The sequence below is a fragment of the Lithobates pipiens genome, unplaced genomic scaffold (assembly GCF_037356315.1).
Source record: "Lithobates pipiens isolate NorthernLeopardFrog02 unplaced genomic scaffold, aLitPip1_a1.2 Scaffold_27, whole genome shotgun sequence".
Taxonomy (NCBI): Eukaryota; Metazoa; Chordata; class Amphibia; order Anura; family Ranidae; genus Lithobates; species Lithobates pipiens.
Window position 1 is genome coordinate 94,696,866 of NW_027507788.1, and position 26,965 is coordinate 94,723,830.

General features: G+C 43.3%; 1 protein-coding gene across 1 annotated transcript in view; it reads left to right on the plus strand.

Annotated features, from left to right (window-relative positions):
- BCAM (basal cell adhesion molecule (Lutheran blood group)) overlaps positions 1 to 26,965 on the plus strand; it is a 140,373-nt gene that overhangs the window by 52,435 nt on the left and 60,973 nt on the right. The window contains exon 2 of the mRNA XM_077457231.1: positions 14,076 to 14,200. Within this exon, the coding sequence (XP_077313357.1) occupies positions 14,076 to 14,200 (125 nt within the window). The remainder of the gene's footprint in view (positions 1 to 14,075; positions 14,201 to 26,965) is intronic.

Sequence of the window (26,965 nt, forward strand, 5' to 3'; positions counted from 1 at the left end):
GAGAAATGTCTCTCCCTTGCTGACAACACCCCTGCAGAACGTAGGTTGTCAGTGAGAGAGCAATGCTTAGCTCTTTCAGCTGGCATGGGAGGAACATACAAGCATGTGTGTATTTCTATTACCTGCTGTGTTCCGCATAGTGATCTTGTCAATGGTGCTAGTGACAGGATTGCTATTGTGACATTTGGCCCTAGGGTGAGTAGACGCCAAAAAAAAAAAATATGAGAGCGAGTCTGAAAGCAAACAGCTTCTGCTCTGCTTTCTGTTTAGAAGGCCCATCGTGCTCCCTGAATCCTGTGTCATGTCTTTTTATTTGGTAAATAAAGATTGGGAATGCAGATATAAGACATCTGTTTAAAATGCATAAACCTAAAACACAATTTAAATCAATTGCATTCAGAACCATTATAGATTAGTTTTATATATTGATGCAGTACACTGTTCTGAGCTGCGCCTCGACCTTGCTCATTTACATATGGCTCTTTCTATTTCACAGTAAAGGGCTGCTGAGAGCCTGTCTAAATTATTTCTCTATAATTTCCCCTGATAGTGTTAGAATTTACAGCACAGTGGGTGGCGATATTTTAGAAAGAGGGCTACCGGCTAAACGAGCTCAGCAATTTGTAAAATGGCAATCTCATCACGAATGCGGCTTCTCGCAGCGTTATGCCACTAATGGATCCTTCGTTTGCAAAGGCCATGATTATGTTATGTAGAGAACAAATATATCCTCTCTAGTTCTTTTGTTGGCGAATGGGGGACGTTAGGAAACCACCAGGCTGCAGCTTTTATTGTTCTAAGGCAGTTTAGCAGACTAAAGGGGATTTTTGACTCCATTTGATTGGGGGTGTTGTATGTAGCTATATAGGGGAGCCTCTATTTCCACAGTCCCCTATAAGACAACAGCAGATTTTCATCTTCCCTTGTTTTGAGTGCTTGGCACCCAGTCCAACCACCAGTAAAGAGAAGATAATCTTGCCGAGGGAGTCATTGTCAGGTAAAGGAAACCTTATGGGGATGCTACTTGCCTGGCTGTCAATGCTTAGTCATTGAGCTGAAAAAATAATGTAAATCAAAAGCTCAGACTGGAAATGTAGCTGGAATCTTCCTATGTACGCCTGGTAGACTAAATTGACTGTAATTGGAGCTGTCCTTAACCACTTTAATGCCAGGCACTTAGCCACACCTTCCCGCCCAAGCCAAATTTCAGCTTTCAGCGCTGTCGCAATTTGAATGACAATTGCGTGGTCATGCTACACTGTAAAAAACCGAGACATAAATCACCAAATGATCTGGTAGTGGAATCAAACTTAAAAGGTCAGCACACATATCACATGTTGTGCAGTCTAGTAAGGAATACAGAAAATGTGCTTCAGTGAACTAACAATATGAGCATAAAAAAGTCCAGCTATGACAAAATAGTGTGAAACATGAGTCCAGATATTCCGTTGGTATGAACTATATATAGCCTTCCATTCACAGCCAGAAAATATTATAGAAAACGGATACCCTTACCGAAAATGGTGGACACAAACTACTGTATAGTAAATGTGTCATGCAGGCTTATGTGCGTCACACACCATTCGTATACATCAGGTCATGGATCACCATCCGAATAGTCGCTGACCACTTCAGGATCGGTACACCTCAGATCTCCATGGTTTTCAACTCTCTCTCGAAGGTTCCGGTCAGCTAGGAGCTCAGAGCAGGTTCACCATAAACAAAAAGTAAGAACACAATGCCTCTCATAGTGAAATTCTACTATTAAAGGTTTTATTTGAAAAAAAATTCCAAATGACATATAAAAAATGACATAAAAAATATCCAAAAAGAATCACGTGATCCAATAAAAACGAACGATAAAAAGAGCAATATGGGGAGCAGGAAACGCTAGCCCGACGCGTTTCGACTAAAATCGTTTCCTGCTCCCCATATTGCTCTTTTACAGGGTGCTGGATCCAATTTAATTCAACTTGATTCAGTTAACTTGATAATAACTGTGTGACTGATTTGACTAACTAAAAATGTAAAAAAATATTTAAAGGACATATATGGCTGGATAGTATATAGTTTTATGTTTTTAATAATAATAATAAAAAATAATCTGTGTTTTATTATAGGCTGCTAAATGCACAAAATATGTTTAAAAAAGTTTTTTTTTTTTTTATAAGTTTTAAAACCATTTGTTATATTTTATATTGTAACTGTTCACTAAAAGGTACAGTATTGGGTAATACAAAACCTTTTTCACATCGACCACTTGGTGGACCCTAGATCTCGCAAAATGCTATCATTCACCCAACTCCAGGACTTACCTTGCCAGGTGTTTTATGGCTATTTGCAAATACGCCACTACACCCAAACCATTGCCCCGAATCTCCAGTTTTCAGAGCCATCCCCTTTCGAGAGCATAATTCTGGAGGGAATGGCGGGCAGAGGTCTGATATCCGATATCTACCAGCTGCCTAATTCCCACTCCATTACTACCCAGGGTAAGCACGCTTATATGCTTCGTTGGGAAAAGTTACTAGGAGAAGAGATTTCAGAAGCGACGTGGCGGACGATCTGGTCTCAGGCAGCAAAAAGCTTCTATTGCACTCTCTATAAGGAGAACACCTATAAAGTTGTTTATTTTTGGTATATACCTCTATATACCCCTCCTGATCGGATAGGTGCTGGCAGAGAGACAGGGGCACCCTCTACCATATATACTGGAGCTACTCCAAGATTGTACCTTTTTGGATGGAGACACAACTCCTATTATCCCGTCTTTGGGAGTACAGGTCCCACTGACTCCAAAACTGTTCTTACTAGTGGTATCAACCTTACAGATTTCCAAACCTTCCAAAACATTGCTAAGACATATTCTCACAGCTGCTCGATGCCTGGTCGCTCTCCACTGGAAACGGCACTCCCCCCTCACAAGAAGACCCATACACTAGAATAAAAGGTGTAGAGCTCATGGAAAAGATATCATGCATTTCCTGCCTAGTCTAGCTGTTAAGGTCTGGGACAAGTGGCACCACCAGGAGGATCTGCCCTGAGACGAGAGTCAAGCCTCTACCCATACCCCCCCCCCCCCCCATCCTCCTCTTAGTCCTTCCCCTTTCTTCTCTTTCTAATCTGTCTATATTGCTTCCTCTTACTTTTTTTTTTCTGTTCTTTTCTGGCCTTGTAAAGGCCTGTCGCAGATTTCATTTAAGAGTTGATATTTTATGCACTGTGTCAGATATGACTATTTACCATTCACAGTACTGTGCACTGATACAATGTATGCACTGGCTAAATTGTTGCTCTAGCGATTTATGTGTACTACTGCATTCAGTCTATGTTCATTTGCTGATTGATACAATCAATACTGTAACCTTTTTTTTCAAATAACATTTTTTATTGAGTATGTGGCAGTGCAGATCCCATGACAGTGTTCACCTGCAGACTGAAGTTTTATTTTGTCAATGAAGCCTCTGACGTGCATGTGATCATTATTTCATTGTTGGATGGGACCCCAACTGTCAGCCGAGATTGAAAGCCAAAAGCTGCAAGAAGTATTGGCTTTCAAAGGGAAGGGTATTTATTAAGGTATCCCTACCATGGGGCATTATGCTGAGGAACACTGATAAACAGATTGCAAGTGGAAGAGGTTAAAGATCAATTGCATTATACACTGGCAGAGATGGCAATGGTGCCAAATTCAGAAAGTCAACCGCCTATACCTTAATCTGATTTTCACATAATCTTCTGTAGCCAACATGATCTTGATGTGGACTGTGGCCTACGGTTACATGTATGTTTGCACGTTCAGGTGCTTCCAACTTCCTGGCATATGGCAGTTTATGACAGTGTAGTGTTGCTATCCCTGGATAGAAAAGAGGAGGACTGAGAAATCTCTCTTTGCCAAGTAAAGTAATTTATAGCCTTAATTTTCACTTTTAATTCCTGCCCTACTAACCAGATTCACATCTCAGGTTTGCACACAACAGTCAGACTCTGTTTGTTCTTCATCCCGGATCATACATCTGCATGCATCCTGTATTGAAGGGCAGCCTAGCCTCAAAACTGCTAATTAATCGCCACTTAATTATTCAACCACTGCTAGCAACAATAGGGTTCGTACTAATAGAGCATGGTTTGGTGAGCACGGCATGGCAGCAGGGAGCGTTTGGTATGTGCACGTGAATGTGAAGTCAGGACTAGAGATGAGCAAACTGAGCAGCATTAAAACAGATTTAACCAAGATTGTACCGATTTACTAGATGCAGGTTTTAGCAAAATTTTGTCAAATGGCACCAAAACTTGGTAGTGTGATCTGGTAGGAGATGGTAGCTTGTGCCTTACATGCCTATTTATCTATTACCTGCCTACTTTTTCTCACCAATCAATGGGGGTTGTTTCACCAGGCGAAGGGTCCTTATGTATTAGTTCAGTGGCCACCACTTGATGGTGACATTGGCATTGAACACATTCTTTTTAGGGCTAACACCTAAAGTGAATCACTGGCTGAAGTGTTTTGATCTAATTTTGTGATGTCCTCATCATTCTTCACAAACACATAAAGTGCATTTTTCAACTGCCAGGGTGCTATAGGTAGGTTGTCAAACATCTTTTCAGACAAGCATGCAGCAGAAGAGATGGCGCAATTTGGGTGGGGTGGGGTTTTCAATCTAAGTGCTTGATTACCTGCTCTTAACTTTTTTTAAATAATCTCCAGCACATCAGTCTTCAGGGTGCAAAATTGTACTCTGTAAGTGTAATGAGATTGCTTTTTATGAAAATAGGTCATTACAGGCCAAGCCACCAAAAAAGTGATTATTTATAGATGGAAGTATCAAAACATATAAAACCCTCATGAATGAATCAGATCACCAAGTTCCATCAGTGAGATCTCCACGATTTTGAATTCTCCATCTCTTCATCTTTTATTCTTTGTGGAACAAATAAATTAAAAAAAATGGCAACCTCCCATAATGGTCATAGCAGATGTGGGGACTTTGCAAACTCATAATATTCTGAGAGATTTTCAGGTGCTTTAACCCTCCAGTAACCAGTAAAACATTAAATATAATCTGAGGTGAACTAACTATTGTATAACCTAACTTACTAACTAGCCCAAACAAACCCACCATAGTAATGTCCTACATCCATCACCTATTTGCGACAGGTTCATAAAGTGTTAAAAAAAATACATTGGCACATGAGTCACCTTTATATTCACTCTGTGTCAGCATTCCACCAATAGATCCAGCGTTTTGTGGATTTCTAGTCACTAGATTCCCAAGAACTGGATCTGCAGCAAAATAACCAATATTTTGTAAGGATTTTCTTCACTTGATTATGTTCATTTGAATATCTCAGAATAATTCTGGTGGTGTTATCCTCCCTTTTCTTGCCTTTGGACTTAAAAATAAGATCCTGTCTTTTAGTGTCCTTGACATGATTAAATGCTTTTTTTTTTTTACAGCGGAGTTGGTATATCCCCAGCCAACAATCGCGTGGTGAGCTCATCATATTCCCTTTGAAAATCTTCAGCTGTAGTACAATATCATTTTATATGTAGAAATTGTTTAAATGGTATTGATTTTTTTTTCAAGAGTTCAGGTTAAAAACTATCTTCATGCATTAATGTTTTGCCTGCACTTTCTGTTCTAAAAAGTTTACTTGTAAGCCCATCCCTTTGATTCTTAAGGATACTGAGATCCAAAAAGTTCAACTCTGCGTGAATCATAAATCATTGTGAAGAACAGATTGAAATTGTTCTGGTTCATTAAATTAAGGCAATCTCTCAGCCTATTTTCTGTCCCAAATAATCAGTATATCGTCTATGTATCTCTGCCACATAAGGATGTAGCGAGTATACATAGGAGATTGTTCTCCCAATAGAAAGTCTTTCTCCCACTCCCCCAGGTACAGATTGGCATATGAGGGGGCACACAGTAGCCACATTATGCACCTAGGGGTAGTGGGAGCCTTTGAAAAGGAAAGACATTGGGGGTTATTTACAAAAGGAAAAGCCACTTTGCACTGCAAGTGCACTAGTACGTGCAGTCACTATAGATCTGAGGGGGACATGCAAGGAAAATAAAAAACAGCATTTTAGCTTACACATGATTGGATAATAAAATCAGCAGAGCTTCCCCTTATTTCAGATCTACTCCTCAGATTTAAAGCAACTGCACTTTCAAGTGCACTTGCAGTGCAAAGTGGATTTACCTTTTGTAAATAACCCCCATTATGTTTCAGGATAAAGTCCAACATTTGTAAAACAAATTGATTGAACTTCCATTCCTGTGTTGCCCTCTGTCGGAGTATTTGTGAGTGCCTGTTGATGTTCAGGACTCATATTCTGATTGGTTCTAGCATTTTTCAATGCCTCTATTTCCTTGGTAGTTTGTCTGACAAAGAGCAATATTGCTGGATTTTGATTTAACGGAGGGAATCAATGTGTTTTGTTCTGGAATTTCATAACTGGATTATCATTTATCTCTTAATTTTCCTCACTGTCCAGATTATCCTCCCACATGCTATTGGGGGATTCATTTTCCTGCAGCAGCAAATTCAGATCTCAAAGAGCTCTGAAATCTGCTGCTTTCAGGTTATGAGCTGCATCTTTAGTGGTTTGTTTGGCATGCATACTTTTAAATACTAAATTTCTGGCAAAAAAAATTGATGTCTTTAATTGCTTCTAAGTTGTCCATACTGCTGTTTGAACAAAAAGATAAACCCAATGATAGTACATGCTGCTCTGCCTATGTTAGTATATGGGAGGACACATTTATGACATTTAATCTTCCTTCTGTGTAGTTTTGATCTTGCCGTGCTTTAGATTTTAGAACAATTTTTGACATTCTGCTAATTTCGTTTTTATGAGAAAATAGACTGTACCCCAGTCCTATAAAACCCTCAACAGATCTTCCCATCCCATCTGTATATTTTGCAAAAGTCCATGTCCATGATGTCCATACGTAGATCATTAGAAGATGCTGAAATCACTGTTTTATTACAAATACTTGTGTCAAGGCAGCCTTACATGGATCGATGGGCAGTAGGGTATGCTGATTGTAACCAGGTTTTTCCATTGGACAACTTGGGTACAATGTGCTTGTCAGATATTTTATATGCGGTTACTGCCGCTAGCAAAATCATTGTGTTCGTGCCCCCCCCCCCCCCTTTGGCAAAATATAATAGTGCTGTGGGAGGGTTTCCCCCTTCAAAACTGACTGTGTTGATGTGTCCAAAGCAGCCCATAGAGGATTTATTTGATTCACCCATCAACATACAGTACATTCCAACCATCATTTGGTGCAAGTTAGAAAATTATAGGAAGATTCCAATGGGTTGCTCTGAGCAATGCATGTACTATGTTTTAATATGTGTGTATGCATGATGCTTTTTATGCTAATAACCATATTAATCCCTACTGTATGCGAAAGCTAGGTCACATTAATCTGAAACAAAAAAAGAAAAGCAGATCAACTTTTTCCTAAATTAGATCTGCCAATGTTGGGACTGAAATAGAAAAAAGTGATAATATAATTATATCAAATATACATATATATAGGACTCATTTGTGCGTCTGGCTTGCTGTTCACTTTCCCACATCACCAGAAATAGATAAAATATTTGCAGTTAGAAATAGCAGAACTGGGTTAGGGCCGTGAGACAGTTTTCCTCGGATTACTTTTACTTGTCATTCAAAGCATACAGCATACTCTGTTCTTAATTATTGTCCTGTGAAATACAAGTTTCGGTCTCCCTGTATGAAAAGTATATTCTTGCCTGCAGTATGCAGTCAGATTCTTTCTTTTCATCTTCCAGCATGCATCGGGAAACCTTTTCCTTGGAACAATTTTCATACAATGAAGCAAACATCTGCCCTTGTATGAGAAAGCAGCAGGTTTGCTTAATTTACCTGCACATATATTCCCAGTAACACATACCTTTCCTGTGTACTCCACTCAACTTCCAGGAGTAAGCAAAATAACCTGTGGATATTATTATTATTATTATTATTATTATTATTATTATTATTATTATTAGACAGGATTTATATAGCGCCAACAGTTTACGCAGCGCTTTACAATTCAAGACAGGGGGAATCAGAGGGCCCTGCTCGTTAGAGCTTACAATCTAGGAAATAGATGATCATATGACTTACTCAATGTGACCCTATGGGGTTGATTTATTAAAACTAGAGTGCAAAATTGGCTACAAAGCACAAGAGCAGCAGATCAGCTTCTAACTTCATCTTGTTCAATTAAGCTTTGACAATAAGGCTGCTTTCACACTGAAAGTGTTAAAGTGCACTTAAGTGCCGCTCTTTTAGAACCACTTTAGTGCTGTTTAAGCCCCGCTTTTCAGCTGTTAGAGGGTGCTTTTTACCCCAAAAAAGTAAACATTCCAGTTTTGCTGTGCTTTAATAGTGCTGCTCATTCATTCCAATGGGCAGGGTGTTTTGGAAGTGGTAAATACAGCGCTCCCAGCCCGCCCCAAAGATGCTGCTTGCGCGACTTTTCAGAATGTCCAGCAAATGCACCTCCCCAGTGTGAAAAGATACACTGGAATGAATGTTTTCAGGCGCTTAGCAGAGGCTATTTCCAGCGCTCAAGTGCCTGAAAACCACCCCAATGAGAAACTGATCAGCTTCTAAGTTTTAGACCAGCTTCAGTGCGGAGCTACACCAGATTTTGCACTCTCCGGCTTTAATAAATCAACACCTGTGACAGTGAGGGGCCATTTACTGACACCCGTGTAACCTATGACTTGAGGGACTATGAAAAACTAAAGGCCACACTCCAATGACTTGGTTTCCTTGTAAAAACTTTATTCAGCCAAAGAAAATATACATGCTCGCCTGAGAACCACCCCATCTTTCACGTTTCACCTCAATGGGCCTAGCCGTAGAGACCATCACCAGATTCCGGCCTTTAGTTTCTTATAGTTAGTTTCAGGAGTGTTGATGGGCCCCTTGACCAGCATGAGGTGCATCAGTGGAGGAGGGAGTTTGGAGTGGTGCTGCTTCTTCTCTAGTCTTCTACAACTTGAGTGACTCTTAGCTTTCAAAGGTTGGAACCTTCTGCTCCCAGAAAGGCAGGACAGTGAAGAATACATGATTTGATGCTGGTAAGGAGAGGAAATTAAAGTGAACCTGTTTGAAAAAACTGAAGGCCGCATTCCAGTGACCTCACCTCCTTGCTAAAACTGTATTTGACCAAATTGCGAGTCCTCGCCTGAGAATCACACAATCTCTTACTTGTTTCACTCTAACAGGCTGTAGAGATCATCACCAGTGCCATGCTTTCAGTTTCTCATGGTTACAGTCTCAGGACAGGGCCGTCTTTAAGGCAGGGAAAAAGGGGCAGCTGCCCTGGGCCTTGTCATTGTTGTGGGGCCCAAAGTAGCTGGCTCATACTTGCCAACTATTTCAGTTTAAATTCCCTTGTCCCTTGAAGTTTTAGTGCTAGTACTAATGCTGCCCAGCTCTGCCCTATTGTCATAAACAGATGACTCACCTGCAGACCCTGTGTTTACATGTAAATAACCGGCATTCATATGTAAATAGCTGAATCCGGCAGCATAGATATGTAAATAAAGGAGGTATTCGCATGTATATCATGACCCCTGCAGTGAGGAGATGATAGGTTGCTAGAGGTTACAGCACATCAGTGAGCAGTATTACTGTACTGTAATCTCTCTAGCAACCAATCAACAAGCAGATATCATGTGCTGTAACATCTAGCAACTAATCAGTGAGCCGTAATGTGTGGTGTAACCTCTAGAAACCAGTAAGCTGTAATGATACTCTGTAACCTCTGGTAACCAATCGCAATTGCTGCCTGATATGATATAATAAACTGATTTTAAGTCTAGCTGCTATGTATTGCTTTTTGGGGGGCCCAAGAAAATGTATGCCCAGGGTCCAATCAATATTCAAGACGGCCCTGCCTCAGAAGCATAGATGAGTTTCCTTGATCAGAATGTGGTTTATCAGTGGCTGAGAACGGAGTTGGGAGTGGTGCTGCTTCTTTTTGAACCATATGCAACTTAAGTAACTCTTAGGGGTTGATTTACTAAAACTGGAAAGTGCAAAATCGAGTACAGCTCTGCATAGAAACTAAGCTTCCAGATTTTATTGCCTAAGCTTAATTGAACAAACTGAATTTCAGAAGCTGATTGGCTACCATGCACAGCTGTACCACATTTTGCGCACTCCAGTTTTAGTAAATCTCCCCCTTAGCTTTCAAAAGGTGACTCCTTCTGCTTCCAGAGAGGCCAGATAGTGAAAAATACATGCTTTTATGATGCTGGGGGAAATCAAAATGAACCTGTTGGAAAAAAGCCTGCTTTACTCTTTGGTTAAACAAATGCCATAAAGGCCCTTTCACATGAGCCGACTGATCGTGTACAGCTGTCAGCTTTTCAGGTGGACTTGATCGTACCCTCCAGTCTCCCCTATGGAGCGACAGATGTCACTATCAAATCTGATCCTGCCCGCAAAATCCAGATGGATGGTGGTCCTATTTTCCATCTGACTGGCGGCCCCTTTCCACCCAATTTCCCCATAGAGGAGAGCGGGACTGTGTCCACGTCCGCATTGCACAGTGAGCGGAGATGGACCTGTCATCCACCTGCTCAGCGGGGATCAGCAGCACGATCAACCACTGAGCAAACGGATTCCTCCACAAAATGGAGGCATCTGTGTGAAAGGGGACTTAAAGAGGGATTCCACTGGAAACAAAAATATTAAAAGCCATCAGCTATAAATACTACAGCTGCTGACTTTTAATAAATGGACACCCACCTGTCCCAGGGTCCAGCGATGTCGGCAGCCGAGACCGATCGATCGCTCGACTCGGCTTCTGCCGCCGCCACTCTCGGTGAGGGAATCAGGACGTGAAGCGTTTCCTGCTATGCATGCGCGAGTCACGCAGCTCAATGGGAATGGTCCGCGCTGTCTCTGGGACCCGTGTGTGTCCCAGCAGACAGCCTGCCTGGACAGGAAACAGCATAGACTCCCGTGGGAGTCTATGCCTGGAAGTGGGTGAAAATACCTGTCTTCGACAGGTATCTGCACCGCCCTCCCCCCTGAAAGCTGCCAACTGTGACACCGGAGGGGGGGAACGTTCCGATGATCGGAAGTTCTACTTTAGGGTGGAATCCCGCTTTAAGCAGGACCTGGAAATAGGCTTTATAATTATATGCCCCTTCACCCATTCCTTAGATCTGTGCTCTCTAAAAGAGCTACGACCCCCACAATATTGTACTGGGCAGTGTTTGCATATGATTGTAATCAGACACTATTCGTCTGAAAATGTTCAGAAAGGCTCCTTTGAAAAAAGTTTACCGGAGGAGCCAAACAAGGCTCAGATTTTGTCTGGAATTGACCAAAATTCAACTGGTGTATGGCCATCTTTTAGTTTCACCTACTGTGACACCGATTCTCATATAAAGCAATGCATTTCTTTTTTTTTTTTTTCTTACTTTAATTATGATATTTGGGGATGTTCAAGGCCACCAAAAAGGAGTGGCAGTTTTTTTCCAAAGAGCCATTTAACCTACAGCTGGAAGTGCTTGTGTGTTTGAGTTATTAGTCTTTTAAAAAAGAAATCTTGTCTCAAGACTCTGGGGAATTAATGTGTGCTTTAGTGGCTTTGTTATTCATTGGCAAGTTACTCATTATCCATTCAAGGTCTGGGAGCAGAGAAGGAAGGGTTTCAGATAGCGACTAATCATTATGGGCTTTGCAGTCACCGGATTATAGTCAGTGTCTTAATTTGACCTGAAAAAGTAATTTTTTGCATAAAAACATAAAGGTTTACTCTAAATAAACTAATGTAAAAAGTCACCTAAAAACTGAGCTTTTATTTTTTTCTATCATTTACTATCTTTTGTACCAAATGCCCCTTCCTATTAGATTGTAAGCGGGGCTCTCCTAACCATCGTCTTGAATTGTATTGTAACTGTTCTTACTGTCTCCTCATATTGTAAAGCACACTTGGCGCTATAAATCCTGTATTATAATAATAATAATGTATAAAGTAAAAACCAACCAGATTCAATTTAATTGAATGCATTTCATTGAAAGATGAATTTCGATTTGGTTGCTGTGGATGACTAGTGTTCTTTTCACATTATATTGTATCCATCAATTGTATCCTTTTGAAAGGAAAACTCTGATTGGTGGTTACTCAGTCCTCTTATACACAAGACCTTGTTAACTGCTTTGGCCAATTTAAAAACCTAATTTCCCCTGCATACATTTGTATTTATGAATCAGTATGCACTTGGACCGTGCTATCTAGTCCTTGCTGTTCCTTCCTGTGAGTACTCATATTTCTTCATGCTTTTCATGCTGCATACCGTTAGCGTCACACAGCAAATCATGACATTTTCATGTGTTGTCTGTCATTCCACACAAGCAGTATCTCTTCTGGTGTAACCTTGGTCCGGAGTGCACTTGTCCTTTGCATCTAAGTGAATGGGATAGACCCAGGTAACCCGGGTACTACAACGTGCATATGGCTCTACGTGCTTGGTGCATCTTAGATAATGAGGAGGTTATGAATTGAGGATATAGACACCTATGTTATGGAACATTTAAGTTGAAAATTTATTTAAAGGATTGTTGATATAGATATGGTTGTATAAATAAAGAAAGTGAAAAAAAAAAGATAATGAGGAGAACCGTGTTATGATAATGTCTGTGCAGTAGGTTTTTATTATGCTTAACTGTCCATTCTCAACCAAAGTTTTGTGAAGCTCCAGAGGTTGCTAGGTGTTCTTTGAGCAATGGTTGACTGACCTCCAACGTGATGGCACATGCATAGTTCCAGAGTCAATGCTGCATGGCAGAGCCACTGACATAATGTCAATGATCTTTTTAGCTGTCTGTAAGGGTGACCACTGTGACCCCCACTGTAAGTAAGGTCCTATCACTTGCCATCAATGTGGGCATTTTCCCAGATTTTCTTTTTAGCCGGGGTTCCGTAATACAGTTGAGAAAGGCTGGGCTAAGCTGTTCACATGCATGGTGGTTTATAATTTTTGAAAACTTGTAGATATATATAGGCAGGTTTAGAGTAATGGTAACTGACACTGGGTTGCTGAAAGAGGCAAAAACTGCTTATCAAAGCCTTTCACATTCTTTCCTGTAATCCTGACAGTGCCATTGTTATATGACAGTTGTCTGATTGTTATTAGCACTTTGCTCAGGCAAGGGCAAGGCTAGTTTTCTCAGATCATGAACTTTCCTCAATCTATACTACATCTCCGCTGCTGGCTATTATGTTCTGACAGTTGTTGACACCCGTAGCTGTCAGAATACCTAAACAGTGGCTACATCTTATAGGACTGCATCAGATACTGTTTGGCCAACAATTTTCTTTCTGGCTTCTTTGATTTTTCAATTAAAGTTTGTTGAGATGGGTGGTGACAACACACACACCTTGAATTTTTGGAAGATTTAACAGGAGTTTGACAACATTCAAACCATGTATGGCTAGCATTAGAACAAAATACAGTAAACAATTCAAAATTCAAGTAACCTCCTCCCCAAAGAGATAAGGCAGCACTATAGAAAAATTGGTGATGGGCACTGTTAAATGTGCCCCTTTCCACTATGCCTTTGCCAAAACCACTTTCAAAAATATTATTGGTAATACTTCATAATAACTCATGGTGTCTTGAGTAAAAACTCAAAAGGCTTTGTGCTTAAAATGTATGTATAGTTTGTAAGAGGAAATATCACAATGTTAGGGAAATTCCACTCTTAGCCAGTTGTCTTCAGAACGGGTGTCCCCCCATTAGGAGATTTCACCTTACCTCTTATTCTGGAGACAGCTCTAAAACTTTGGCTTTTCCCACACTTTCTTTCCTGTTGACAAGGGCCACCAATACAAATAAGGGAACATGGCGAAACAGACAGCGATAAAAACTTAAGTGAGTTTCTAACTCTTTTTCATTCTACCCCAAAACTAACCCAAAAAATTGTTTTGCCTAGGAATACACTTAAAGCTTTCAGTGGATTTGTCCGTATACTGGAACTGCTTTGGTTAATAATGGCTGTTTTCCCCTTCTTGCAGGCTCTCTCTGTGCAGTAACGGTATCCGTCCACCCAAAAGTTGAAATTGAAATTGGACAAGAGGCAGTCTTGAAGTGTACACCGAAGTTCAGTGGCTCGCCGAAGTACAGTGTAGATTGGTCTTTTGTAAGTATGAATCTCCATGTTATTGTTTCGAAATGAACAACTGGACTATTTTGGAAATGTACTCTACTATGTAGCATGGTCTAATTCCCAAAATTTAAAGTCATATGTCATTCTCACAAGATCAGTGCTGACAAGAGCCAGTTAATCTACTAATAGGATTGATGTAGGAACTCAAGGTGGTGAGAATGTAATCCAGGGCCCCAACACTACAAGGCATTAGGAATATACATGAAACCATCAAACATTGGAGAACCTGTGTCAAAAGCAGTGATGAGCATGTACCTAAGGCATGTTCTAATGGTGGAAGGGCTATAGCTCACATTTCCCTTATGGCCCAAGACTAATCATTCACCTGAGACGTCCCCCAGGCAGATTTTTTTTCTTTTCATTTACATTCATACTATTTCTTTTCATCTTTCCATACTGTTGCCCATAGATAAGATCAGTCCTTTGAATGTCAGGGCTGAAGAACAAGCAAACAGGTTAAAGAGGTGGAAAAGCTTTGCTGAAGCCTGTTTACTTTGCCCAGAGTTTTAAGAACAGAGCAATGAGTAAAGCATCCACCCACTCATTGCTTATCAGACTCTTGGATCTGTAGGAAAACTAATCACCAGCCAGTGGTGGAGTAGTATTACAATCAATATGTTGTCTCAGTTGATAGATGAATCTGTCCTTAAAATTCATGACATATAGTTTAGTGGTTAGAAGCATTTCATGATTCTAGGTTCAACTAAAGCAGTGGTTCTCAACCTTTCTAGTGTCGTGACCCCTTGATAAAATCTCCCAAGTTTTGGGGACCCCTAACAGTAAAAAAAATTTCGTAGCCTAGGTTGTCAGCACCCCCAAGGCAAGACAAGTGATTTGCGCCCCTAACCCACTGACATTTAGCGCTCCCTGAGTCCCCTCCACTCGTGCATTATTAAAACCTCTTATGGTACATTTTAGGATGCACCACTCTTTCTCTTTGTTCTCCTCCTTTATTTCCCTTTTATCTCTTTCTATCTCAGTTTCTTGGGGGGGGGGGTTCCCCCCTTTCCCTCTCTAGCCATCAGTCTTGTTCTTTTTCTTATTCTTTCTCTCCCTTTTCTTTGTTCCTCCCCCTCTTTTCCTCTCCCTTCCATGTATTCTCTATTTGTATTCCTTCTCTTACTTCTTGGTGGGGGGAATGGGCTGAGTGGCAGTGCTGGTGGGGGGTGGAATCAGTGGCAGTGCTGGGGGTAGTTCTGATCAGACAACTTAGGTGCTCTCGATCAAGGTCATCTGCGAACTGTAGTTGGGACTTTTAATGGCAACTATAATCACAGGTAGTGTTACTTGCTGTGTCTCCAGCTTCACTGTGTCTCCGACTTTGTGGTTACTTGCAGTAGTGACACCTATGCCGGAGAGGTCTCCTCCAGCCCCTCCCACTTCACATTCCTCACTAGTCCACTGACCTCCATGCTGTGAACGGAATGGGCGGCTGCAAAGAGGCTGAGTGGGAGGCCGCTGGCTTCAGGAACTGCCCTGCTGGGTGACCACAAAAAGGCTGGGAGAGTGGTGTGGGATTCAGGAACAGCCTAGGATTTGGTGCCCCCTGGCAAATTGTCATTCGACCCCCAGGTTGAGAGCCACTGAACTAAAGGAATACAGTTGCTGACCCATTGCTGTTATCTATGTGTTATGAAAGAATAACTAGATTCTAAATTAATCTAAAGCCATGTTTGATTTACTAAAATTGGAGAGCGCAAAGTCTGGTGCAGCTCTGCATAGAAACCAGTCAGCTTCCAGTTTTTTTGTCAAAGCTAAATTAAACAAGCTGAAGGTAGAAGCCAATTGGCTACCACACACAGCTGCACCTGACTGTGTACTGTCCAGTTTAAGTAAATCAACCCCAATGCATATAAATTAAATTGGAGTTATGTATTCTATTTATTCATTTTGCTTCAAGCTTCTTAACCACTTCAATACAGGGCATTTTTACCCCCTTCCTGCCCAGACCAGTTTTTCATTTTCAGCGCTGTCACAATTTGAATGAAAATTGTGCGGCCGTGCAATGTTGCACCCAAATAAAATTGATGTCCTTTTTTTCCCACAAATAGAGCTTTCTTTTGGTGGTATTTGATCACTTCTACAGTTTGTTTTGTGCTATAAACAAAAGAAGAGCGACGATTTTGAAAAAAAAACTTTTTTGTTTACTTTTTGCTATAATAAATATCCCAATTAAAAAAAAAAATATAGGCATATATTGATTGGTTTGCGCAAAAGTTATAGCATCTGCACAATAGGGTATGGAGAGCTGCGTTTTTTTTTTTGTTTTTTTTTCATGACTATGATACTGTGACTGACATATCGGACACTTTTGACACATTTTTGGGACCATTCACATTTACACAGCAATCAGTGCTATAAAATTGCACTGATTACTGTGTATATGTGACTGGCAGGGAAAGGGGTTAACACTAGGGGATGATCGAGGGGTTATGTTCCCTGGGATTGATTCTAACTGTGGGGTGAGGGGACTCACAAGGGGAGGAGACCGATCCATTCTTCTGTACTGGGAACACACCATCGGTCTCCTCTGACAGGACCTGGATCTGTGTGTTAACACACACAGATCCATGATCCTGCTGTGTTCCCAGGCAATTGTGGGTTCCAGGCAGACATCGTGGCCGCCAGGCACGCAGCATTGGGTCCTAAGCGATGCGGCGGGCACACGCTCCCCCTAGACGTCCAGGAAGGGGATGGCAGCATATGACGCCGCCCATGATGGGAGATCCCATCTGCGGGCGTCATATTACTATGGGCGAGTAGGGAAGTGGTTAATGATAGTTGATGGCATTGCATGCCAGGGATTACTCAAAACGGACACAATTGGAATGGAAAGCTAGAAGTGTTCTGAAAAGACTATACACTGGGTAGGTTGTCTTGTTAATAGGTCAGTAGTATGGATCCCACAATGGGAATTCCACACACAAAAAGGTAGACACATCTGTTCTCATAAGTTGACACATGACAGTGGAGATTGCTGGTTGGGGTGCAAAAACTTTATGTTTTCTGTTGAGTTTGGAGTGATGGAGGCGATGGAGTTGATTTACTAAAAGCAAAAAAGTCATGCAGTTTTGCCACATTCCCTTGCAAAGTGAACATCCGAGTTTCCTTTAGGAAATTAACTCCAATAAGAGGAACTGCAATGTTAAATTGTTACTTGCTTAATTTAATTGATTTTTTTTCAATACAGTATGTTTGTATTTAGGGACATATGAGATTAATAAAGGATTGCCTTGCCGTTTCTCACTGGGTGGGAGGCTTACCCATTCATTACAGCATTGTAACCATGTCAAATATTTAGTGTGAAACTATGCATGCCAATGTCTACTTGCTGTGCTCAAGTTATACCAAAAAATATTTAAAAAAAGTTATATGCTCAAAAAGATTTGATAGTTGGAACAGAAAATTATCATTAAAACTGGAGCAGCATCTATATACTCAGCCTTATATGTACATTATTTAACAATCTTGGTCTCTATGCCAAGTGCCTTTATTTTTTTGCATTCTTCCACTGTTCCTTAACCACTACAATACAGGGCACTTTCACCCCCTTCCTTCCCAGCCCAATTTTCAGCTTTCAGCGCTCTAGCGCTCTCAGTGACTATTGCGCGGTCATGCTACACTGTACCCAAATGAAATTGTTATCATTTTGTTCGCACAAATAGAGCTTTATTTTGGTGTTATTTATTCACGACTCCGTTTTTTTTTTTTTTGCGATATAAGCGCAAAAATAGCGGAAATTTGGAAAAAAAACAATATTTTCTTTTTTCTATTTGAAAAGAAATCCAATAAAATCAAATTTTGTCATAAATTTAAGCCAAAATGTATTCTGCTACATGTTTTTGGTAAAAAAAATTCCGTTAAGTGTATAATAATTGGTTTGTGTGATCACGGACATATGTACGCAAATGATCATGTACATATGTGTGCAGGTGATCACGTACATATGTGTGCAGATAATCATTGGGACATGTGATTTTAGTGGGACATATGTGGGGGACATGTTTTTATTATTAGGGACATGTGTTTTTATTATTTGGGGACATGTATGTTTTGGGGACATGTGTGTTTTGGCGGTGACTTCCGTGTGAGGAGAGGAGAGCCGATTGCCTAGCAACCGGCTGTTTGTTTACATCACATGACGGCCGTGATTGGACACGGCCGTCATGTGATCAGGAGGGCCAATCACAGAGCCCTCCTGCCGATCTGAGATGTGCCGTGTCCGGGTGACACGAGCACATCGGGATCGCGCCGCTGCGCGAGCGCGATCCCGCTACTCCTGAAGGACGTTCCTGAACGGCCTGTCAGGAGTAGACGGCTCCCACCCGGCCGTATATATGCATTGGCCGGGTGGGAAGTGGTTAAACACTTCCGGACCACCGCACGCCGATATATGTCCTTACTTTGAAGGAGGATATCGTTGATATGGCAGCAGCCAGCTTCCATAAGCCAGGTTTCATCTTGTTCAGTTGGCGGTCTGCTTCAAGGTAAAAGTGGTTTTGCCACGGATTCACCGCAAGATCACTTTTTATCGGCAGAGAGAGAGGGCCCTCCAACCGCGCTCCGGTGCCCTTACTGGAGCCGTTGGCAGAGGCGATCGGATGTTGTGCCTTCCTTGGCAAGTGAGGGAAAGATGGCCCCCACCCGCCTCCATGACATTGCAGGGCGGAAGTGACGTCAAAACGTCACTTCCGCCCATAGCTCTTAATGGGCCATTTTTTTTTTTTTTATTCCTTTTTTTTTTTTTTTTTATTCCTTTTTTTTTTTTATTGCATTTTAGTGTAAATATGAGATCTGAGGTCTTTTTGACCCAGATCTCATATTTAAGAGATCCTGTCATGCTTTTTTTGTATTACAAGGGATGTTTACATTCCTTGTAATAGGAATAAAAGTGGCACAATTAACCACTTGACCACTGGGCACTTAAACACCCGTAATAACCAGACCAATTTTCAGCTTTCGGTGCTCTCACATTTTGAATGACAATTACTCAGTCATGCAACACTGGACCTATATGAAATTTTTGTCCTTTTTTTCACACAAATGGAGCTTTCTTTTGGTGGTATTTAATCACCACTGGGTTTTTTATTTTTTGTGCTATAAAAGAAAAAATACAGAAAATTCTGTAAAAAAAAAAAGAATTTTTCTTTGTTTCTGTTATAAAATTTAGCAGATTAGTAATTTTTTTTTCATAAATTTTGGCCAAAATTTATACTACTACATATCTTTGGTAAAAATAAGTACAAATTGGTGGATATTATTTGGTCTTTGTGAAAGTTATAGAGTCCACAAGCTATGGTGCCAATATCTGAAAATTGATCACACCTGAAGTACTGACGGCCTATTTCAATTCTAGAGACCCTAACATGCCAGAAAAGTACAAATACCCCCCAAATTACCCCTTTTTGGAGAGAAGACATTCCAAGGTATTTAGTAAGAGGCATGATGAGTTTTTTGAAGTTGTCATTTTTTCCCACAATTCTTTGAAAAATCAAGATCTTTTTTACTTTATTTTTTTTTTTCTTCACAAAATTGTCATATTATCAGTTTATTTCTCACACAGCATATGCATACCACAAATTACACCCCAAAACACATTCTGCTATTACTCCCGAGTCCAGCGATACCACATGTGAGACTTTTACACAGCGTGGCCACATACAGAGGCCCAACATGCAGGGAGCGCCATCAGGCGTTCTGGAACACCCAGGACAATTCTGACATTTCTTTCCTACATGTAAAAATCATCATTTATTTGCTAGAAAATTACATAGAATCCCAAAACATTATATATGTTTTTTTAGCAAACACCCTGGAGAATACAATGGTGGTCGTTGCAACTTTTTATCTCGCACGGTATTTGCACAGCAATTTTTCGAATGCTTTTTTTTGGAAAAAAAACAGTTTTGTGCTTAAAAAAAAAAAAACACAGTACAGTTAGCCCAATTTTTGCATAATGTGAAAGATGAAGTTACACCGAGTAAATCGATACCTAACATGTCACTCTTCAAAATTGCACAGGCTTGTGGAATGGCGCCAAACGTCGCTACTTAAAAATCCCCATAGGCGACGATTAAATTTTTTTTACTGGTTATATGTTTTGAGTTACAGAGGAGGTCTAGGGCTAGAATTATTGCTCTCGCTCTAACGTTCGCAGCGATACCTCACATGTGTGGTTTGAACACCGTTTTCATATGTGGGCGGGACTTACGTATGCGTTCGCTTCTGCATGCGAGCACATGGGGACAGGGGCGCTTTAAAAAAAAAATGTTTTATTGTTCATTTTACTTTATTTATTTTAGTTTGACATTTTTTTCCCCAAAAATAATTTTTTTGATCACTTTTATTCCTATTACAAGGAATGTAAACATCCCTTGTAATAGGAATATGGCATGACAGGTCCTCTTTACAGTGAGATATGGGGTCAATAAGACCCCACATCTCACCTCTAAGCTGGGAAGCCTGAAAAAATAAATAAAATAAAATAAAAGATTCTGGATTTGATCGTATTGGCGAGTCGGTAGAAGCACCGGAGGGCGGCGGGAGGGGGGGGGGGGTGTCTATGGCTGGGTATTGCAGGGTATCACCGACTATGGCTGGGTATGGCTGGGTATCTCAGAGTATGGCGTTGCAGAGTATTGCGTTGCAGAGCATTGCAGGATATTGGAGGGTGTTGCAGAGCATTGCAGGATATTGGAGGGTGTTGCAGAGCATTGCAGGATATTGGAGGGTGTTGCAGAGCATTGCAGAGTGTTGCAGAGCATTGGCGGGTGTTGCAGAGCGTTGCAGGGTATTGCAGTGTAATGCAGAGTATTGCAGTGTAATGCAGAGTATTGCAGTGTAATGCAGAGTATTGCAGTGTAATGGCAGGGTATTGCAGAGTAATGGCAGGGTATTGCAGAGTATTGGCAGGGAATTGAGGGGTTAATTTTCGGTGAGCAGCGATGTGGGCACTGCAGATTAGTGATGGACGAACTTCCGACGGGACGTTTCGCGAACGCGAAATGCGAACGGACCCAAACGTTCGCGAAACCGAACGTTCGCCGCGGGCCCCATTGACTTCAATGGGAGGCGAACTTTGCAAACCTTCATGTCGAATTTGCGGCCACGTGGTAATTATTAGGGGGTAAAACGTAGTCCCACCATCTGGACAATGACATAATACATGTATGAGGTGAATTTGGGATCGATAACTACAAGCATTTTTATTTTATTTGGGAAATTGTTCTAACAATTCAGGACTATGGAGCTAATGAAGGCAATGGAGGAGAGGGAAGGTCAGGGACCAGGGTAGGCAAAGAAGAGGGTGCAGGAGATGATCACCAGCAGCGTGACATACCGGAATGACACATGCACCGTGATAGAGGCATCTGACAGCAGCACCGTAATACAGAGCACTGACAGCAGCACCGTGACATACAGCGCTGACAGCAGCACCGTGACATACAGCGCTGACAGCAGCACCATGACATACAGCGCTGACAGCAGCACCGTGACATACAGCGCTGACAGCAGCACCGTGACATACAGCGCTGACAGCAGCACCGTGACATACAGCGCTGACAGCAGCACCGTGACATACAGCGCTGACAGCAGCACCGTGACATACAGCGCTGACAGCAGCACCGTGACATACAGCGCTGACAGCAGCACCGTGACATACAGCGCTGACAGCAGCACCGTGACATACAGCGCTGACAGCAGCACCGTGACATACAGCGCTGACAGCAGCACCGTGACATACAGCGCTGACAGCAGCACCGTGACATACAGCACTGACAGCAGCACCGTAAGCAGCCCCAGGAGGAAGTCAGCACAGCACAGGGATGGTGTGATCCCCTCATAATAAGAACCCCCAGGAGGAAGTCAGCACAGCACAGGGATAGTGTGATCCCTTCATAATAAGAACCCCCAGGAGGAAGTCAGCACAGCACAGGGATATCATAAGCAGCCCCAGTAGAAATATGACACCGCTCAACCTCTTCAAAGAGGAGGGTAGGGGCATATAGTACGGTGTGCTTTTTTGGGTCAAGGAAGTGAGCCAAATGAATTAAGAAGGTCTGTGTGCTTGATTAAAAAAATAGTTTATAGACATATACATGGTCTACTGGTCACATGTGTTGAATTCCTCCGAGATCCATGCCTCATTCATTTTTAGAAATGTGAGGTAGTTAACACTGTGGTGAGCTAGGCGAGTACGCTTATCGGTCACAATCCCCCCTGCTGCGCTGAACGTCCTTTCGGACAGGACACTGGATGAGGGGCAAGCCAACAGTTCGATTGCAAATTGGGCAAGCTCTGGCCAGAGGTCAAGCCTGCCCACCCAGTAGTCTAGGGGTTCATCACTCCTCAGAGCGTCCACATCGGCCGTTAACCCAATGTAGTCGGACACCTGACGGTCTAGGCGTTCCCTGATGCTGGATCCGGATGACACCTGTCGATGGGTCGGCTGAAAGAATGACCTCATATCCGAAGTCACCAACACATCTTCAAACCGGCCTCTTCTTGCAGGCGCTGTTGGATTGGTACCCGCAAATCCTTCTCTGGGAGTGGGAATTGCTCCTCTGCCAGCGCACGCAAAAGCAGAATGCAGCATTTCTCGAAGCAAGGCCTGGAAGTGCTGCATTCTGACAGCCCTCTGCGACGGCGGTAACATTTCCGCCATTTTGTGTTTGTACCGGGGGGTCTAAGTACGTTGCCACCCAGTACTGGTCCTTGACCCTCATGCTTTTTATACGGGGGTCCCTATTAAAACACTGGAGCATGAAGGCCCCCATTTGCACTAAAGTGGAAGCGGTGTGGTGGCCTGGCTCCTGCTCATCATCCAGGATAATGTCGTCCTCTTCATTCTCCTCTCCCCATCCTCGCACAACAGGGATCCCAGAAAGGTTTAAAGCATGCTCTTCTTGCTCCTGCTCATCCGCCCCGGCACCATCCTCCTCTGACTCCTCATCAGACTCCTGTTGTTGACTTGTCTCAGATAGAGTAGCCCCCCCTGGGAATTCATCCAGCATTGCGACTTCCTCATCTTCCCGCTCCTGCTCCTCCACAGCCTGATCAATGACACGACGCAATGCACGCTCCAGAAAGAAGGCATAAGGTACCATGTCACTGATGGCGCCATGGCTGCGACTGACCAGTTTGGTGATCTCCTCAAATGGCCGCAGAAGTCTGCATGTGTCGCGCATGAGCAGCCACTGGCGCGGTGAAAAAAAAACCAGCTCCCCAGAACCGTTTCTTTCGCAGAGTTCATACAGGTAGACGTTAACTGCACGTTTCTGCTGGAGCAGCCTATCAAGCATATAGAAGGTTGAGTTCCATCGCGTCGGGCAATCGCAAATAAGACGTCTGACCGGCAGATGGTGTCGCCGCTGAATGTCAGCAAGGCGAGCCATGGCCGTGTAAGATCTTCTGAAATGGGCCGAGATTTTCCTTGCCTGCCGCAAGATGTCCTGGACCCCAGGGTATTTGACAAGGAATCGCTGCACGACCAAGTTTAAGACGTGTGCCATGCACGGCACGTGCGTGATTTTGCCCTGTTTCAATGCGCTAAGCAGATTGGCACCGTTGTCACACACCACTTTACCAACTGTCAAATTGAGCGGTGTTAGCCACTCATCTGCCTGTGAACGCAAAGCTGAAAGGAGTGCCGGGCCAGTGTGGCTCTTTGCTTCCAGGCACAACAGACGCAGCACGGCATGGCAACGTCTCACCTGGCATGTGGAATAGGTTCTGGGGAGCTTGGGCGGTGCAGTGGAAGAGACGCTAGCAGCGGAAAAGGAGGAGGCAGCTGAGGAGGAGAGGGAGGAGGATGGAGTAGGAGGAGGAGAAGAAGAGTCAGGCCTGCATGCAATCCGTGGCGGTAAAACCAAATCTACACGGGTGCCACGGGTTACATGCTTGACGGCCGTCAGAAGGTTCACCCAGTGGGCAGTAAAACTGATATACCTTCCCTGCCCGTGTTTGCTAGACCACGTGTCTGTGGTCAGATGTATCTTGGCACCGACACTGTGTGCCAGAGATACATTCACTTGCCGCTGAACATGGCCATATAGCTCTGGGATGCCCTTCTCTGAGAAATACTTCCTTCCTGGGACCTTCCATTGTGGTGTTCCAATGGCCACAAATTTGCGAAAGGCCTCCGAGTCCACCAGTTTATATGGCAGTAGTTGGCGGGCTATGAGTTCTGACAAGCCAGCCGCCAACCGTTGGGCAAGAGGGTTATCCGGCGTCATCATTTTTTTACGCTCAAACATTAGGCCCACGGAAGCCTGCCTTTTTGCAGAAAAATGTGAGCTTGGCGTGATGGAAGGTGGAGTGGAGGACAATTGTGAGGAGAGAGGAGAAGGAGAAGTAGAAGACGAGGCTGGACGGTGAGAGCCTGCAGTGTGGCTTTGTGTGTTCCGTTGCTCCCACTGGGCTCGGTGATGGCTGCTCATGTGCCTTCTTAAGGCGGTCGTCCCTAGGTGAGTATTGGGCTTACCGCGACTAACGCGTTGACTGCAAAGATTGCAGATGGCAACGCTATTGTCAGCAGCGGACACGTTAAAAAAAGCCCACACTGCGGAGCCATGTGCCGGTGTCCTGGGAGCGCCAGATGTGACCGTACATGGTCGATGACTCGCTCCTGATACATTTGCAGTCTGCTTTGTCCCTGCTGTGCAATGTAAGTCATTGCTGCTTCTCCTCCCTATCTGCTGGTCCATATCTCCCTCTGAACTCCCCTCCTCTTCCTCTCTTGTGGGCACCCACGTGACATCACTAGACACGTCATCATCAACGTCACCTTCCCCACCGCTATAAGTAGAGATCTCGGAGTAGGCAGCAACACCGGGGACCAACCTCCTCCTTGGGCTGATCTGGGTACTGGCGTCAGACTGCTGAGTAGCGCTTGTTGCTACCTCCTCTTCCTGATCCAATACCAAGAGTGGCTGCGCATCAGAAATGTCCTCTTGATATGGATCGGAAAATAATTCCAGTGACTCAAGCGGAAGGTATGTGGTGGTGGTGGTGGTGGTCGTGTTGTTGGTGGTAGTGTCTTTGGGGGTGCACATAGCAGAGAGTGAAGAAGAGGGTGCAGATCGAGAGGATGAGGAGGGTGCAGAAGAGTAAGGCTGAGCGAGCCACTCAACCAAGTCTGGTGCATCCTTTAAAGTAATTGAACGCACCTTCTGCAACTTCCCACTTTGGCTCAAGCCTGTTGCTCCTGCCCTACCCCTACCACCCCTGCGGAAGGGCCTGCCTCTTCCTCTGCCTGTCATTTTTTAAATGACCCTGTGACAAAACTCTTAGTCCCTATACCGATGAAGGACTGCTGCAGTATAGGGCAGCGGTCAGCAGTGGTGCACGTCAACCCTATCTATTGTGGACCGATAGCGGTCCTTACAGAACAGCAGACTGTACCGCACTCAAGCCTATGTACCGTAGCACCCTATACCAAGTTACCAGTCCTTATAAGAACTTTTGTGGACCAAGCAGGTTGTGTATTAGTGTTTAGCAGACTGTACGTCAGTCCCTATACCGCTGAAGGACTGCTGCAGTATAGGGCAGCGGTCAGCAGTGGTGCACGTCAACCCTATCTATTGTGGACCGATAGCGGTCCTTACAGAACAGCAGACTGTACCGCACTCAAGCCTATGTACCGTAGCACCCTATACCAAGTTACCAGTCCTTATAAGAACTTTTGTGGAACAAGCAGGTTGTGTGTTAGTGATTAGCAGACTGTACGTCAGTCCCTATACCGCTGAAGGACTGCTGCAGTATAGGTGAGCGGTCAGCAGTGGTGCACGTCAACCCTATCTATTGTGGACCGATAGCGGTCCTTACAGAACAGCAGACTGTACCGCACTCAAGCCTATGTACCGTAGCACCCTATACCAAGTTACCAGTCCTTATAAGAACTTTTGTGGACCAAGCAGGTTGTGTATTAGTGTTTAGCAGACTGTACGTCAGTCCCTATACCGCTGAAGGACTGCTGCAGTATAGGGCAGCGGTCAGCAGTGGTGCACGTCAACCCTATCTATTGTGGACCGATAGCGGTCCTTACAGAACAGCAGACTGTACCGCACTCAAGCCTATGTACCGTAGCACCCTATACCAAGTTACCAGTCCTTATAAGAACTTTTGTGGACCAAGCAGGTTGTGTGTTAGTGTTTAGCAGACTGTACGTCAGTCCCTATACCGCTGAAGGACTGCTGCAGTATAGGGCAGCGGTCAGCAGTGGTGCACGTCAACCCTATCTATTGTGGACCGATAGCGGTCCTTACAGAACAGCAGACTGTACCGCACTCAAGCCTATGTACCGTAGCACCCTATACCAAGTTACCAGTCCTTATAAGAACTTTTGTGGACCAAGCAGGTTGTGTATTAGTGTTTAGCAGACTGTACGTCAGTCCCTATACCGCTGAAGGACTGCTGCAGTATAGGGCAGCGGTCAGCAGTGGTGCACGTCAACCCTATCTATTGTGGACCGATAGCGGTCCTTACAGAACAGCAGACTGTACCGCACTCAAGCCTATGTACCGTAGCACCCTATACCAAGTTACCAGTCCTTATAAGAACTTTTGTGGAACAAGCAGGTTGTGTGTTAGTGATTAGCAGACTGTACGTCAGTCCCTATACCGCTGAAGGACTGCTGCAGTATAGGTGAGCGGTCAGCAGTGGTGCACGTCAACCCTATCTATTGTGGACCGATAGCGGTCCTTACAGAACAGCAGACTGTACCGCACTCAAGCCTAT